Source organism: Mustela putorius, unplaced genomic scaffold (genome assembly GCF_011764305.1).
Source record: "Mustela putorius furo isolate JIRA1106 unplaced genomic scaffold, ASM1176430v1.1 tig00000480_pilon_pilon_pilon, whole genome shotgun sequence".
Taxonomy (NCBI): Eukaryota; Metazoa; Chordata; class Mammalia; order Carnivora; family Mustelidae; genus Mustela; species Mustela putorius.
This window is the reverse complement of record NW_025421397.1, coordinates 686,539-703,719: the sequence shown is the minus strand read 5'-3', so window position 1 is coordinate 703,719 and position 17,181 is coordinate 686,539. Positions and strand designations below refer to the sequence as shown.

General features: G+C 41.0%; 1 protein-coding gene across 3 annotated transcripts in view; it reads right to left on the bottom strand.

Moving 5' to 3' along the window:
- The window catches only part of TBC1D4 (TBC1 domain family member 4), a 189,353-nt gene that overhangs the window by 65,913 nt on the left and 106,259 nt on the right, over positions 1 to 17,181 (bottom strand). For 2 of the 3 annotated variants that reach the window (XM_004754372.3, XM_004754376.3), the window contains exons 2-3: positions 4,437 to 5,024; positions 2,926 to 3,015 (exon numbers count right to left, since the gene is read on the bottom strand). In XM_004754372.3, coding sequence (XP_004754429.1) covers positions 2,926 to 3,015; positions 4,437 to 5,024 — 678 coding nt within the window. Of the gene's footprint in view, positions 1 to 2,925; positions 3,016 to 4,436; positions 5,025 to 11,238; positions 11,263 to 17,181 lie in introns of those variants that run through there. The other variant, XM_013057200.2, reaches the window with a different exon arrangement.

Genomic DNA, 17,181 nt, shown 5'->3' with positions numbered 1-17,181 from the left:
ATTGGTTTCAGGAGTAGAATTCAGTGATTCATCACTTACAAACAACACCCAGTGTTTTAAATTCCTCACAAGTGCCCTCCTGAAGCCCCATCCCCCATTTAGCCCATCCCTCCACCCATCCACCTTCCAGCAACCCTCAGTTTTGTTCTCTATCATTAAGAGGCTCTTACGGGGGCGCCTGGGTGGCTCAGTGGGTTAAGCCTCTGCCTTCGGCTCAGGTCATAGTCTCAGGGTCCTGGGATCCAGCCCTGCATTGGGCTCTCTGCTCAGCAGGGAGCCTACTTCCCCCTCTCTCTCTGTCTGCCTGCCTCTCCGCCTACTTGTGATCTGTCTGTCAAACAAAAATAAATAAAACTGGGCGCCTGGGGGGCTCAGTGGGTTAAAGCCTCTGCCTTCAGCTCAGGTCAGGATCTCAGGGTCCAGGGATCAAGCCCCGCATTGGGCTCTCTGCCCAGCGGGGAGTCTGCTTCCCCCTCTCTCTCTGCCTGCCGCTCTGCCTACTTGTGATCTGTCTGTCAAATAAATAAATAAATAAAAATCTTTAAAAATAAATAAATAAATAAATAGGATTTATTTTAAAAAAAAAAAGGAGTCTCTTATGGTTTTCTTCTCTGTCTCTTTTTTTTTTTTTCACCATTCCCCAATGTTCATCAGTTTTTTTCTTAAATTCCACATATGAGTGAAATCATATGCTATTTGTCTTTCTCGGGTTAACTTATTTCACTTAGCCTAATATACTCTAGCTCTACCCATGTTATTGGAAATGGCAAGATTTCATTCTTTTTCATGGCTAATATTCCTGTGTGTGTGTGTCTGTGTGTGTGTGTGTGTACATGTGTGTGAATAGCACACCTTCTTTATTCATTCATCAGTTGATGGCATTTGGGTGCTTTCCATAGTTTGGCTATTGGAGATAATGCTGCTATAAACAATGGGATGCATGTGCCCTTCCAAATTAGTATTTTGTATCCGTTGGGTAAATACCTAGTAGTGCAATTGCTGGGTCATAGGGTAGTTCTATTTTTAACTTTTTGAGGAACCTCCATAGTGTTTTCCACAGTGGCTGCACCAGTTTACATTCCCACCAGTAAGGAAAGAGGTTTCTCCTTTCTCTACATCCTCACTTTAAAAAAAGAGGGCAAAAAGCAAAAATCATGTTTGAATTGCCAGTTTTATATATTTGGTTTGGTTGGTTCTTTTCTTCTTTTTCCCCCACTACTTTGTTTTTTCCCCTTTGGATGTTCAATGAGCAAAGCTGTTTCCTCACTGGGAGGTTTGAGGAATGTGTGAATGTGTGGGTAAGGGGCACAGCTTCTTAGGATGACCCTTTGCAGCCTGGTGGGCAAGAACTACACTGGTTTGCACATCACTTTCTCTTCTGTACTTGGCACAAGGTCCCACACATAAAAATGTTCATTCAACATTTATTGAACACCTAAGTACTAAGCTCTATCTTAACATTTTATTCTGATGCCCTATGGGATGAATGCCCTACAGAAACACCACAAAATAAAGATGCCTGCCCTCACAAAGCTTATGATCTTGCGGGGACTCCCCAGCAAACAGGTAATTACAACAAGACTCAATAACTACTTTTTCAGTTCAAGTGAATATAATTTTTCTACCCAGCTTTTGGTCCCTTATATAGGAATTTAGAAAATTGTCATTTATCATTCCTATAATCAGATGCTGTGCCTCTCTTAGTTATTACAGTAGAAAGTTTTTATCTTCATGACATAATTTTATGATACCATTAATAGAACAAATACAAAAATATCAGAAGGGAAAAGGCATTAGCTGAGGCTGAGGTGAACAATTACAAAAGGTACAAAAGTTCATCATTTCTGAAAGGCAGAACATCTGAATATTATACCTAGGGCAACACTAACTCTGAAATTTAAAAATAAACAGGCAGACTTCATTTTTTGACATCAAAATAAAGAGGACTTTAGCAAGATTTAGGTCCCTAAAGGTGCCTTTAAGTCACTCACTAGGAAAGAAGTTAATCCTTCTCTATTCCAGAGACTTCCATAGAGGCATCCTTGCATTCTTAACCTTCCCATATTTAGATTTAGATATTCTCTCTACTCCCAACAACTTAAAAAATCCTTCTATGCTTACAATACATTTAGGCGGCTCTAACTTTGGGATAGATATTCTAAATTACTACTGTGGTACTTAGAGGACACTGGTTTATGCCTACTATGACCTTGTAGACGTTGAGCTGTATCAATAATTTCAAAGCATTCAAATACACATTTTGTGAATTAAAAATAAACCAAAGAACAAAAATATACCAACATTTTCTTTTCAAATTTTAGCATTTACATTAAAAGAAGTGGAAAGTGCTAGTTCTCTTTTTACTACCAATTATGGCAAAAAGAGCAAACATGACTCAGTGATACCCACAAGTCCCACTGCCCAAGACTGAGGAACACTAACTGTGAGGTATTTTCAAAAAGAACTCACCACCACAAAAATTCCACCAGAGGAGAGAATGTGTTGAAGTGACGTTATGAGGAGAAAGGGTGATAAAAAGGAGGACCAGCTATTACGATACTGAGGGACCTGGACAGGATTTTGTTACACCAGCAGAGACACAAACAAAGCAGCACTCTTCTTTAAGACAAATCCACTCAGGGGGCGCCTGGTGGCTCAGTGGGTTGAAGCCTCTGCCTTCGGCTTGAGTCATGATCCCAGGGTCCTGGGATCGAGCCCTGCATCGGGCTCTCTGCTCCACGGGGAGCCTGCTTCCTCCCCTCTCTCTCTCTGCCTGCCTCTCTGCCTACTTGTGATTTCTCTCTCTCTCTATCAAGAGACAGAGAGATTAAAGATTTTAAATAAAACATTAAAGTTGTTTTGTGGTTAATTTAAAAATAAGATTAAGTTGGTTTCGTCAAACATATGACGTACTTTTATACGTACCTGAGAACAAGAAGAGATATCTTTAAAATTCTTTTCAAGCACGACTGATTTAGTGTCTGGGCTGATCAGGTTAATCTCAAACCGCCCAACCTTAAAATAAAAACATTCCAGTTAATTTCAACTCGCAAGGACCTAAGGTCTTACTTTATGATTATATATCCAACTAGTAATATAGATTCAATTGCTATACATGTTCTTCAACAACCAATGTGCTTCAACATCCAAACCAGCCAGTATTTCAACTCCAACTATCAGCAGCCTCAACACATTTCCTCCTTTTGTCTAAAAATCATGAAAATGAAGTTGATCTTAATTTATAAGATCTAAGAAACCATTCTGTTCATTCAACATGATCATCTTTTTAAAAACATGCTCCCTTTCTTCAAGATCTCTAAAAACACCAATTACTTAACCATCACTTATAATCATACTTTCTCCCAAATGGTCAACAAAAACATAATATTTGCAGTTGAGCACATTAAATTTTTTAAAAATCCACAGCCAGGGAAATTAACATCAATCACTGTGGCAAGCTAGGAAAATGAATACCTCTGAGAGCCTCAAAAAGAGAGGCAGCTCAGTCAGTGTATCACCCAAGAAAAGCCTATGGATACTTTCATTACATGCCTAGAGTTATCAAAAGCAAAACAGGACAAAACAAAAGAACCCACAGACTTCTGATAAGCAAGTATTACACACTGGGACTGTTTATCAAGGTACGCTGTGGAATTTCCTACTCAAGTCGCTTTACCATAGGATAAAAGGACGGTCCCTCTTTTTTTTTTCTTTCCCCCAAGAAAACTCAGACCTTACAAGCTGAGGACTTAAAGAACTTCTCCAAGGCACTGTTTTGACTTAAGTTCTTTAAGGTGGAACCTGACATTTTCTGTATCTTGTACAAACTCAAAAACTACTTTTTAAATTAAGATGCCTCTTTTAAACCTACAATACAGCTTGTACGCCATTATTTTGGCAACGGATCCTGTAAGTTGTCAGGCTCAGGGTGTTTCTTTAACTTTCTTCTTTTTGTGGAACAGCATCTGAAAATACACTCAGGAGTCTCTAGACTTTTCCTTCTCTAAAGAAAACTTTCTCTTTGTCCTCCATGCCTATCACACTTTCCCAGATTATTCACATCTTTAAATCCTCTGCAAGGCACAACATCTATTTAGACATCTAGACACAACACACATCTATTTAAGAATCAAACCAAGGCAAATGCTGGTGATAGGGTAATCTATTTAATCGCTTCTTTCTCCATATCTCCGCGCCCTGTTCCCCCACTTGCTAAAAATCCACACTCCGTGTCTGCCTCTGGGCCCTTCCCTGCTTTCCTTTGCTCTTCTCTCCATCTGCCTGCCCTGCTCGCCCTGGCCCGGGTTGGGGGCGGGGAGGGGGGGGACCCCTGCAGAGCGCGCGGTGCGATGGGGAGGGGCGGGCGCCGGCTGCAACTAACTAGCAAATCCTGCGCGCTTGGAAACCAGCCCCGCCAGCGCCCCGCCTGGCAGCACCTGGAACAGCATGGTCCTGTTCTTCTCCGAATCCGAGGGCTGCACGTGACTGGGCGCGCTGGCGTGTCTCCTTCGCGGCAGTGGTTTTTGGCTGTTCTCGTGAACTTTCTTTTGCAAGACTCCGGTGACGCTGCTGCACCGAGACCGGAACTCCTGCTGTTCATCAAAGCCAGAATCTTCCAAAATCCGCTCTGGGAAGCCAGCTCGAGAGCTGGGCAGGCCCGGCTGGCTGGCTGTGGCGGGTAAGGTTGGCAGGATGTCAGGGACGCCATCCCCTTCCTCGGCCAGGATGTCGGCGGCTGGGCAGGGGGCCGTGGCCTCGAAGACCCCCGGGTCATCCCCCGCGTCCGCACCGCGCTGCTCGCCCTGGATCTTCAGGCGCTGCTGCTCGTGCAGGCTGAACTTCTCGATGCAGTCGTCGATGAGACTCGAAGGGGCCTTCTTGTGGGTCACCGTCACCTTCCCGCAGTACAGGACTTCGAACTTCTGCGAGTTGTAAAAGGCATCCTCGTTGTCTTTGCTGGCTTTGGCATCCTCTTTCATGGCAGCTTTCGATAACTGCCTTATACTGCTGATCACATCGGGAACCTGGGAAAATTGAAATTCCGCATTTCAGTTGAATGTTTAGACATAATTTAGAGATAAATATTTAGAGATAAACTTGCTGCTATCACACAGAATGCATTCTCATCCTAAATGATAACATACAGAAAGTAAGAGTCAACTCCATGTAGGATAAAGGATAAACTTAAGTTACACTGCCAGACATAAATGACTTAAAAGTTAAGATAGAAATTTAATGTATTATACTTCCCCATTTTAAATGCAATGGTTTCCCGAAAACAAAACTGTGGGCTAAATAGGCCACTGCCAACTTTTAATAAATCATAATACATCCTTTCAGTACTTTGAAGAGTTGTTATAAGGGGTCAGATGTCTTTTAAAAAAATTAAGATTAAAAAAAGTATATGCTAACACATATCAACCAGGACTGAAAAAAATAAATAAATGCAAAAGATAAATAAGAGTTATGATAAGTGTCAGCTGAAAGGAACCAAACTTTCAACAACAAGGATACAATAAACTTTCTGGATAAAGAGAATAAGATCCAGACACTCCTCATCTGCATTAGCCTTCAGAAAAAATGCAAATGATGGGGCGCCTGGGTGGCTCAGTGGGTTAAGCCGCTGCCTTCCGCGGCTCAGGTCATGATCTCAGGGTCCTGGGATCGAGCCCCGCATTGGGCTCTCTGCTCAGCGGGGAGCCTGCTTCCTCCTCTCTTTCTGCCTGCTTCTCTGCCTGCTTGTGATCTCTTTCTCTGTCAAATAAATAAATTAAATCTTTAAAAAGAAAAAGAAAAGAAAAAATGCAAATGAAAACCACAGTAAGATACCATTATACACCTGTTAGAATGGCTAACATCAAGAAGACAAAGGCCTGCTGGGATATGGAGCAACTGGAACTTCCATACATGGTATATGCAGAGATATGAAATGGCAAAACCACTTTAGAAAATCTTTTGGGAGTTTCTCAGGAGGTGAGCATAGACCTATCTCATAACCCAGCAATTCCACCCCTAGAGATTTGCTAACAGCCCTGAAAACATATGTCCGCACAAAAGCTAGTCCACAAATATTCCCAGAAGCCTGAGTCACAATACTCAAAACAACCAACACAAATATCCATCAACACGTAAATACTCACTAAACATCAGGGAAATGCAGATCAAAACCACAATGAGATGTATCATCTTACCAAATAGTTATCATCAAAAAAAGACCAGAAGTAAGTACTGGCAAAAATGTAGAGAAAAGGGAATCCCCATGTTGTGTCAGTGGGAACGCAAACTGGTGCACTTACTATGGGAAACAGTATGGCGTTAACTCAAACTATTAAAAACAGAACTATGATATGATCCAGCAATTCCACTTCTGGGTACATATCCAAAGGAAGCAAAATTACTATCCCAAAAAAGGTATCTGCTCCCTACTATTCACTGCAATATTGTTAACAATAGCCAAGACATGGAAACAACCTCAGTGTCCCTCCACAATGAACAGATAAAAAATATACAGATATACATAAGTGTACAATGCAATATTATTTAGTCATAAAAAAGGGAACCTGCTTTTTGCAACAACATGAATAGACCTCAAGAGCATCAAGCTAATTGAAATAAGTCAGAGAAAGGCCAATACTGCGTGACCTCAGTTATATGTGGAATTTTTAAAAACTGAACTTATAGATGGAGAAAAAAGATCGGTGGTTGCCGGGGGCAAAGGAGGTGAGGGGGCTTCTGGAAATTGTCAAAAGATACAAACTTCTAGTTATAAGTTAAGTTCTGGGACTTCATATACAGCATGGTGGCTTTAATTAATAATACTATATTGTTATTAGTTGCTAAGCAAATAGAATTAAATTAATTGAAAGTTGCTAAGCAAGTAGATCTTAAAAGCTCTCATCACAAGAAAAATACCTGTAACTATGTGAGGTGAGTGGTTCAACTGATTTTATCAATCATTTCCCAATATGTACATGTATCAAATCATTATATTGTACACCTTGACCTAATACAACCTTGAATGTCAATTCTATCTCAATAAAACTGAAGGAAAGAGCAGACAAACAAAATGTGGTACATTCATAGAAGAGAATACAAATAATCATTTCTCACTTGGCTTACTACATGAACCTTTTAACTAGTGTCCCTTGTCTCCTTCAATCTACTCTCAAAAGCCAGAAGGAGCCTTTTTAAACTGAATTAGAATCCTTCTTAAATGTCATGTTACTTACCTGTAAATCCTCCAAGCTGCCCATTTCGTTAAGAATAAAAGATCCTTACAATACCCTAAGGACCCATGCCATCTGCATTCGACATGTGTATATAAGCACCACGGCTCCATGTCTTCTATACGACCTCTAGTCAACTTTGATTTTCATCTTGTCATCCTAACTCCACTTCCTATGACTTTACTCCTAAACTCCCTCTCACTCTATTGCAGCCACACTGGCCTCCGAGCTATTCCTCGAGCATGCTCCCACTCTTCTCCCTCAAGGGCTCTGAGCTCCACGCTCCTCTCCCAGTTCACTGCATGGCTCACTCCCTCATCTCATTCAATCCATGTTCTAAGGCCACCTTGTAAGGCAGCAAGCACTCCCCACCCCAAAACACACACATAGCCAACATGCCCTGGGTTTTTTCCCTGCTTCATAACTCTCTACCAGCACTTACCTCTTTTAACATCTTGTATAATTTATTTGCCAGAAAGTAGGCCCTAGGAGGGCAGGGATTTCTGTCTTTTGTGTTTTATTTTGTTTTCATTTTTTAACTTGTATCCCAGAACCTAGAATGATTCCTGGTACAAAGTACATGCTTACGTTGGCCAAAAGAAAAAAAAAAAAAAATGGGGGGTGGGGGCTAATCCTTATCTTTAGAAAACAGATTATATTCAGGGTTGTTTTACATTTAGGCATATATGGTATATCTTCAAATCTTCTAGCATCAATTCTGAAGTGGGAACTTCTTTCTCTTTCTCATAATTATTTGAGATATACTGCTGGAACACTCACAGTTCAAAATCATAAGAATTTCAGCTTGCTGGTTAAGTACTTCGTATGAAAGAATAAAGTCCAAATGCTGTAGTTTCAAGGACTACCCTGAACACCTGACCTGTCTCGGGAAAGAAGTCAGCTGTTTTTACTAACCCATGACGAGCAAACTTAGCCCTCTGTCACTTATTTATTTATTTAGCCTTAGTATCTGACAAGGGCCAAAGCTAAGGAGGGTGAGCTACACATGCAACCCTGCTAAAAGCAAAATGATTCTGGGGCTCTTGGGTGGCTCAGCTGGTTAAGCGTCTGCCTTCAGCTCTGGTTCTGATCCCAGGGTCCTGAGATCAAGCCCTATGTTTGGCTCTCTGTTCAGCAGGGAGTCCACTTCTCCCTCTCCCTCTGCCCACCGCAACACCTGCTTGTTCTTCTCTCTCTCTCTCTCTCTCTCTCTCTGTCAAATAAATAAACAAAATCCTTAAAAAAAAAAAAAAAAGGCAAATGATTCTAGTGGCTGTTAGGCAAAACCCTAAGAGAAATGGATGCCTTCCCCTCACTAACCTTATTTCATGAAATACTTTTCCATCTAATTTTGCAACCCAAATGTTCCTAAGTTTCCAAAGTATCTCTGTAGACTGAAGAAGCATTATCTGTAGCATATTTTTTTGAACCTGCAGAATTTTGCTCTTGTTATAAATATGCAAACTATTATTAGAGTTATATTCTATCATCGAGACTACAAAGTTAATTCAACCTTCCGTGTGTCAGTCCCTCTCTATTCCATGTTTGTATACTTTACCTAGATTGAGAGCTCTCCTACATGAGGAACTGATTAGGCGCTGAATTTCTAGAGTCTTACTGACACCTCCTGTGACCACAGGCAAAGGCTTAATACCTCAGTGTAATTCAGTTAATGACCCAGTTTACATAAGCAAAGCTTATCATCTTGCCTCAGCTGGGCTGGTCATTTCATCTTCCAATAATCTGAGTTGTTAATTGCACCATGACACCCGCCCTCAGGTCACGACCATCAACAGCTTTCAGTGACCCGGGATGCAGAGGGGTTCCACCTGCAGAACTGCAACCTCCGGCTCTGTTTCTGAGTGTCATTACGGGGAAAGCACACATAAACCATTACACAGCCCCTGCCCCCACACCCAGAGCCCACATCAGGAGAGAGACACTGATAAAGTAAGGTCAGTAAAATATCCATAGTGGGGAAATGAGTTATAAGAGAAACGTGAGAACCTATGAGGCATTTCATTTGAGGGGCCAATCAGAAGAAACACAAGCAAAACAAAACTTGGGCCAGTACTTGCACATACATGTGATATTTTGGGAAAATGGCATTGTCCCCTAGTGTCAGTGTTAACTGACACATTTATATATACATTTCTATGTTTTTTGAATGAATTTGAGTCTTTGTATGTACTGCATCTTTCAACATCTCTTTTCTCTCCTTCTACTATTAGACTGTAAACTCTTTTTTTTTTTTTTTTAAGATTTTATCGGGGCACCTGGGTGGCTCAGTGGGTTGAGCCTCTGCCTTCGGCTCAGGTTGTGATCTCGGGGTCCTGGAACGGAGCCCTGCGTCAGGCTCTCTGCTCTGCAGGGAGCCTCCTTCCCCACCTCTCCTCTCCAACTGCCTCTCTGCCTACTTGTGACCTCTGTCTGTCAAATAAATAAATAGACTTTATCTATTTATAGACTTTATCTATTTATTTATTTGACAGAGAAAGAGAGAGGGAGAGCACGAGAGAGCAAGCAGGGGGAGTGACAGGCAGAGGAAGAGGCAGATGCCCTGCTGTGAGCAAGAAGCCCGATGAGATGCAGGGCTTGATCCCAGGAACCCTGGAATCTTGATGTGAGCCAAAGGCAGATGCTTACCGGACTGAGCCCCTCAGGAGCCCCCATACCACGAACTCTTAAGTGGAGGACTGACTGGTGGGGATTTTGTCCTTACTAGAGCTCTTCCGACCGCTGGGAAAGTATTCTGTTCTCAGAAGAAACTGAGTGACTACTGTCAGGAAACAGAAGTATAAATGGCACGTTTGATACAGGTTTAGAAAATTCCTGTTACTAACTTGAGATCTGGCATCCCCCCACAGACAGAAAGCCACAAGTTTTCCCTCTGCTCAGTGCTCACCCAGCCAGGAAGTGAGTGTTCGTGTGAGGAATGTCTCTCCAGATGCCACGGAGCACCTCAAACTACACCCTCTAGGTGCAGAATCTAGTTAGTCATACTCCAGCTAGGGATAACATCAGGGCTCAGAATCTGATTATGTCATATGGTAATGCCAAGTAAAGGCAAAGTTTTTGTTGTTGTTTTTAACGATTTTATTTATTTACTCACTTACTTATCAGAGAGAGCGCACAAGCAGGGGGAGCAGCAGGCAGAGGGAGAAGGAGAAGCTGACTCTCTGCTGAGCAGAGAGCCCGATATGGGACTCCATCCCAGGGCAGTGGGATCATGACCTGAGTTGGAGGCAGACACCTAACCCGCTGAGCCACCCAGGCGTCCCTAAAGGCAAGGTTTTTATTCTGTAGCAGCACATAATCTTGAACACAAAACAACAATGATGAAAAAGACTCTACCAAATAGAAACTGAGAGATTTGTATTCCGTCCCCAGCTCTGCCGGGATTTTGTGCTATTCTGCATCCTAGAGCTTCCTCACCAGTCGAAGGGGGGAAGGGGGGCTGGGAGATGGTCAATAAGACCTCATCTAGACCCAAATTTCTGTGAGTTTATTTTTGCACCAGCGTCAATACAGGAGCAAGGAGATGGAAAACTCACGCTAATGTTAAACCAGAAATAATGTAAGTCATTGAAATGATCTATTTTCATTAAGGCACAATAGTCAATTCAACAAACAATAAATGAAAGGGCTTTTTTCAAATGTCTCATGATATTAAGAGAAAGCACAGTGCCACCTTAAGCCAGTATGCTGTTGTTACACCTTCAGTGACCTCACTAAAGAATTCAGACTCAAATATCAAAAAGCAGACAACAGCAATTCCTCATTCTAGAGGAGGAAAAAAGTTGCCGTTAGATCCCTGGATGTCATGCTGTGGTCTCTCATTAATTATCATAACTAGTCATAATTAATCGTAATGATCAAATATCATAATTCAAGAAATCCAAGTGTAGTATAAAAATTACACTCCACCTGATTTCAAAGGTAAACAAATTCTACAAGGACCACAAGTGATGTTTAAAAATCTGGATAGTAAAAAAGTACTAGGGAAAGATACCTTTAGTCAGGAAGCCAGCTGAACGACGTTCTCCAAGAGCAGGGAGTAGGCCGAACTGGTCAAGTCCTGAGTAATTAGCTTTTTATCACACTTAAGAGGGCCTCTCTCTTTTTAAATAAGCCAGCAGTAATTCTGTTGTATTTGTTAAAGTCCGCGCTATCTCTATGCAGCCAATTATGAAAGTTCCCAGGAATAACCGTTATTGCTTCAAAAGTAAAGTATTTCCTGCCTCTGCAATCAGGAAACACACTGATTGTTCAGGACTAAAGAGCAGAAGTTTTAGCTTTCTTTAAAAAGAAACATTTTAAGTTTGATAGCCACTGTCTTATGCTGCTTAACTAATCACAAGGGTCTCAGGCTTGTTAATGATGAAAATAAGAGAAGATTAGAGTATGATATCCTTTTTCCACAAAACATTGGTGAACCTCAGTAAACATTTAAAAATGATGAAAATATGAATATGAAAATGAGCTTAAGAAATAAAACAAAAAAACAACTGGGTAAATTCTTTTACAATCGATAGGAGCTTAATTCCTTGACTCATTATTGATCATTTTATAATAGTTATAGTAGGCACAGAAAAATTTAGATAAGTATGAAAAAGAGGGGGAAAGAATTTTTTAAAAGTTGAGAAAAAAACACTAGCAAACATTTGAAGTAAGCCGAAAAGGCTGCCTAATGAAAAGAACTAACGATTTAAACTAGTCTCAGTTCAAGAGAGACAGTATAGAAAAGAAACACATTTGCTTTAAAAATAAGATGTGCCTTTAGGAAGAAAGCACATTTCCCTTCTAAGTATGTTATATTTACAGTATTAAGGGGCACCCGGCTGGCTCAGAGGGAAGAACATGCAATGCTTGATCTCAGGGTTGTGAGTTCAAGTCCCACGCTGGATACAGAGGTTACTTAAATAAATAAAACTAAAAATAAAAGAAGGTCAGCTCTGCATTTTGAGAAAAAAACAAATTTGGTCATTTAATGTTATAATTTCCATTTGGCTTTCAAAATCTCCTCTTCAACAAATGGAAAGCGATCAGAAGGTATGTCCATGCCATGAAATCCCTTAGGTTAAAGAAACACTCCCCATTACCTGAGGGCACAAAAGGTTTTTCCAGGACCCGATACTTTCGAAGCATGGTCTGTGTTGTCGTTTCTTTAAGGTGAGATTATCTGACAAACTCAATAAGAAATAAAACTGATTTTTAAAAACCATCTTAATTTTATCTGAAAGTGCTTCAGCAATTCTTTGTATTCAGTTAAAATATAAATTATTATTTTTTTAAGATTTTATTTATTTATTTGACAGAGACCACAGGTAGGCAGAGAGGCAGGCAGAGCGAGAGGAGGGGAAGCAGGCTCCCTGCTGAGCAGAGAGCCCAATGTGGGGCTCGATCCCAGGACCCTGCGATCATGACCTGAGCTGAAGGCAGAGGCTTTAACCCATTGAGCCACCCAGGTGCCCCTAAATTATTATTTTAAGGGAAATTTTGCACAGTAAAAAGAGGCCTGATTATCACTAGATCTAGATTCAAAATCACTAGAGTAACGCAGGATTTTAAAATCACATAGTTTTAAATCTAAAGGTGCCCTAACAGAATCACTGATCCCCACTATCTTGTTTTATAGATGTGGAAGCAAACTACTTACAACAAAAGTTATACCAATAAAGAACAACAGGATGAGATTACAGAATGGAGACTATTTAAAGCCAAAGAAAGCAGAATATCTCTGTGACTTAACACGACAGTCATCCAAGTTGTTTGGTTTTTGAGCCACATAGGCTCGAGTCAAGACAGTTTCCTCTCAGACCAGACTTTACTCCTTAGATATTCTTAGCCACTTTGCTCCAAACTCCTTTCTGGCTCAGCTTTTCTCTAAGTGCAATTTCTTGGTGGTCTCTGAGTTAGTTCAAGCATCAAAAAGGGAAATTGTTAAAACCCTTCTGCTAAATTCTCCCCTCCCATTCTGTCTCCCTGCTTCCGTCACCGAATACCGTTGCTGGAAGACAGGGCTTGTGCTCTTATCACTGTTCCAAATTTACAAATGTCCTCAATAGCAGCTACGTTTGGGCTGGAGGGAAACAGCACGATAAGACAGAAGATAGGGTAGGGGGTAAGAATTGAGATGGTGGAAGATTGGCAAGGGCAGTCCTTTCAAAGCCCCTTTCAAAAAGTTAAATCATGGGACGCGTGAGTGGCTCAGTTGGTTGAGCCTCTGCCTTCCCGCCCAGGTCATGATCCCAGGGTCCTGGGACTGAGTCCCTCATTGGTCTCCTTGCTCAGCTGGGAGCCTGCTTCTCACTCTGCAAGCTGTTCCCCCTGCTTGTGGTCTCTGTCTCTCTGGCAAATAAATATATAAAATTAAAAAAAAAAAAAGTTAAGTCATTACTGAACTGTGGATTTGTCCCTAGTGTGGTATATTAGAAAGTACATAACATGAAGTTAGAGGGCTTCAGTTTAAAGCTCCATTCCAATATCTATTATTGTCTGTAATAAAGACACTATACATCTTTCTCAGACTTTGGTTTTCCCCTCATCTGTAAAATAGGAATCGCAATGTTGATTTCAGAGATCAAGTGGGAAAATTCAATGTGAAAATGTGCCTGACCCAGCCCTTGGACAATGAAAGCATTCTATAATGTTTAATGAAATCTACAATGCAAGCAGGATTTATACTGTAAAGAGACGGAAGAAGTGGGGAGCTGCTGATAAATTTTATGTATACACACACACACACACACATTGCCTTCACAAAGTTTAAATTGCAGTGGAGGGGGGCGCCTGGGTGGCTCAGTGGGTTAAAGCCTCTGCCTTCGGCTCAGGTCATGATCCCAGCGTCCTGGGATCGAGCCCCACATCGGGTTCTCTGCTCTGCGTAGAGCCTGCTTTCTCCTCTCTCTGCCTTCCTCCCTGCATGCTTGTGATCTCTCTCTGTGTCAAATAAATAAATAAAATCTTTAAAAAAAATAAAAATAAAAAAAAAAATAAAAATAAATTGCAGTGGAGGGATATAATAACTAAGTAAAATATAAAGGTTTCTAGATAGTGAAAATGGCCAAAGAGAAAAACAGTGCAGGGAAAAGGGACCAAAAAAACTTGGAAGGGGAGGCAGAATAGTTGTAATTTCAGTGAAAGGACTCTCTATAAAATATTTGAGTAAAAACCTGAAGTCAGCAAGGAGGTGAGCCGTACCCATATCTAGGGGAGGAACATTCCAGGCAGACAGAACACCAAGTACAAAGGCCCTGACGGAGAAATGTGCCTGGCGTGTTCAGGGAACGGAGAGGAGCCAGTGTGGCTGGATGGGAGGGAGATTATCAAAGAGGCCACTGTGGGGAACAGGAGGCATGTCAATCATGCAGGGCCCTGAGAGGACTTTGGCTTCCACACTTGGTGAGACAGAAAGCCACTGTGGGGTGCTGAGTTAGAGGTTTAAAGGCTCCCATTGCTCTTGTATGGAGAAGAGATGGCCAGGGTGGTAAGCAGGAGCCACTGTCTCCATCCAGGCTGAGCTAACAGTGGTTCACAGTGGAGGGACAGACAGCAAGGGAAGTGGTGAGAAAATGGAACTTTCTGGATATAATTTAAAAGGCACAGTCAAGATGATTTGTTGATGGATCTAATGTGGCATGTAAGAGAAGGAAAGCAGACACGAATGAATTTTATGGGTTTTGCCACAGGAACTAGAAAAAGAGAGCTGCAGTGAAACAGGCTGTGGGTGGGGGATGCTTCAGAGAGCAAGAGCTTAGTTTTAGACATGTGAGTTTTGAACAGCTTATAGGCATCTAAGGGGAGATATATACATGAATGTAAATGTCCAAAGCTCAGGGAAGAGGACAAAGCAGATAAAGAAAAATTGGAAGACAGTGAGTCTAGATGTCAGAGCCAGGCATAGAGAGCTAGGCAAAGAGAGTATCTCTAGGGACCAAGCCCAGAGGCACACCATGTTTATAGTCTGGAAAATGCGAAGATGTGAGCAAAGGAAAATACAAGACCCAGGGTCAAAACCAGCTGAGAATGGTATTCTGAACCAAGTCAGAAAAGTTTTCAAGAAGAAGCGGGTAAACAACATTAAGAGGATAGGTGACTTTGACAGTAAGTTTCTAGGGAGGACTTAGGGCAAAATTCTTACTGGAGTAGGTTCCAAAGAAAACTCCAGGAACAGAATCCAAAACACTAGGTGCAGGAAACCTATCAGGGCAGCAGCTGGAGGTACAAAAAGTGAGTCAAAAGAGGGTTTTCTCATAGATATAAGAAATGACAGCTCCAAGAGAGAACATTCTATAGTGAAAGGGAAACAGATGATCTAGAGGAACAAGACAGAATTGCTAGCCATGTCCTTGAGTAGGTAAGAGGAGGCAGCATCAAGGGCACAATGGAAGAGTCTGAACTGACCCAGGGACATGGACAGTCCACCTCAAAGGGAAAGGCCAACTGTAAAGGCACAGGTGCAGGAAGATGGGGTGGGGGGGCATGGAGAATTTCTCCTCTGACTGCCGTAAGTTCCTAAGTAAAATAGAAGGAAGGACCATCAACTGAAGCCATGATGGGGACGAAGATCAGCCGTGTATGGGACCACGGTGCAATTCGAGGCTGACTACAGGCAAAATTGTGAAGTGAAATTATCTTCAGACCTCTCAGGCCACACTTTCTATGCTCTGATGATGTTGCATGTGACCCCTACAACCCCTTCATGGGAAAAACGTGCACTTTAATCTAAGGCTGAACTTGAGAACTCATGTATCAGGTGAAATTCAAGAACCTAATAAAGGATTTCTACAAAAAACCTAAACTTAACATCATAGTTACTGGAAAGTAACTCAAAACATTCCCACTAAGATCAAGCACAAGGCAAGGATGTCCCCTCTCACTACTCCTCTTTTTAATATCAGTCCTTGCTAATGCAATAGGGAAGAAAAGGAAACAAAAGGTATAAATTTTGGGTAGGAAGAAATAAGACCGTCTTTGTCCTTAGATGACATAAAAGTCAATGTAGAAAATCTGAAAGAATAAAAAAACAAAAACAAAAGAAAAAAAAAAACAAACAGAAAACCTCACTCTCCCAGAATAAGTAATTATATCAAGGTTGTAGGATATAAAGTTCATATACACAAGTCATCTGCTCTGTCATATGCCAGCAATGAACAAGGGGAATTTGAAATTAAAAGAAAATACTTTCTACATTAGCAGCCCCCAAAATTAAACACTTAGGAAAAAATCTAACAAAATATGTACAAAGTTTATATGGGAAAAACTACAAAACTCTGATGAATCTAATGAAAGAAAAACTAAATAAATGGAGAGCTCATCCATATTTAAGATTAGAAAGACTCGGTATTGTCCAGAGGTCAGTTCTTCCCAACTTGATCTACAGATTCTATTCAATCCCAATCAAAATCCCAGAAACTTATTTTATCGACATTGATAAACTGATTCTAAAATTTATATGGAGAAGCATACAACTCAGAATAACCAAGACAATACTGAAGAAGAGCAAAATTGGAAGACTGACACTTTCCAACTTCAAGACTTACTGTATAGCTACGGTAATGAAGATAATGTAGTGTTAGTGAAAGAACAGACGAATAGATCAATGGGGCAAACAGACAGCCTAGAAATAAACCCACATAAATATAGTCAGATGATCTCTGCCAAAGTAGTAAAGAAAACACAATGGGACAAAGATGGATTCTTTAACATATGGTACTGGAACTGGACATGCAAAAAAAAGAATTCCTCTAGCCACAGAATACACCCTTCACAAACTCAATGAACTCAAAATGGATTATATACCTATATGTGAAATGCAAACATATAAAACTCCAAGAAGATAGCATAGGAGATTTAGATGACATTAGGTATAGTGATACCTTTTTAGATACAACATGAAAGAAATAGATACAACATGAAAGAAGAAAGAAAGTAAGTTTAGATACAACCTTTT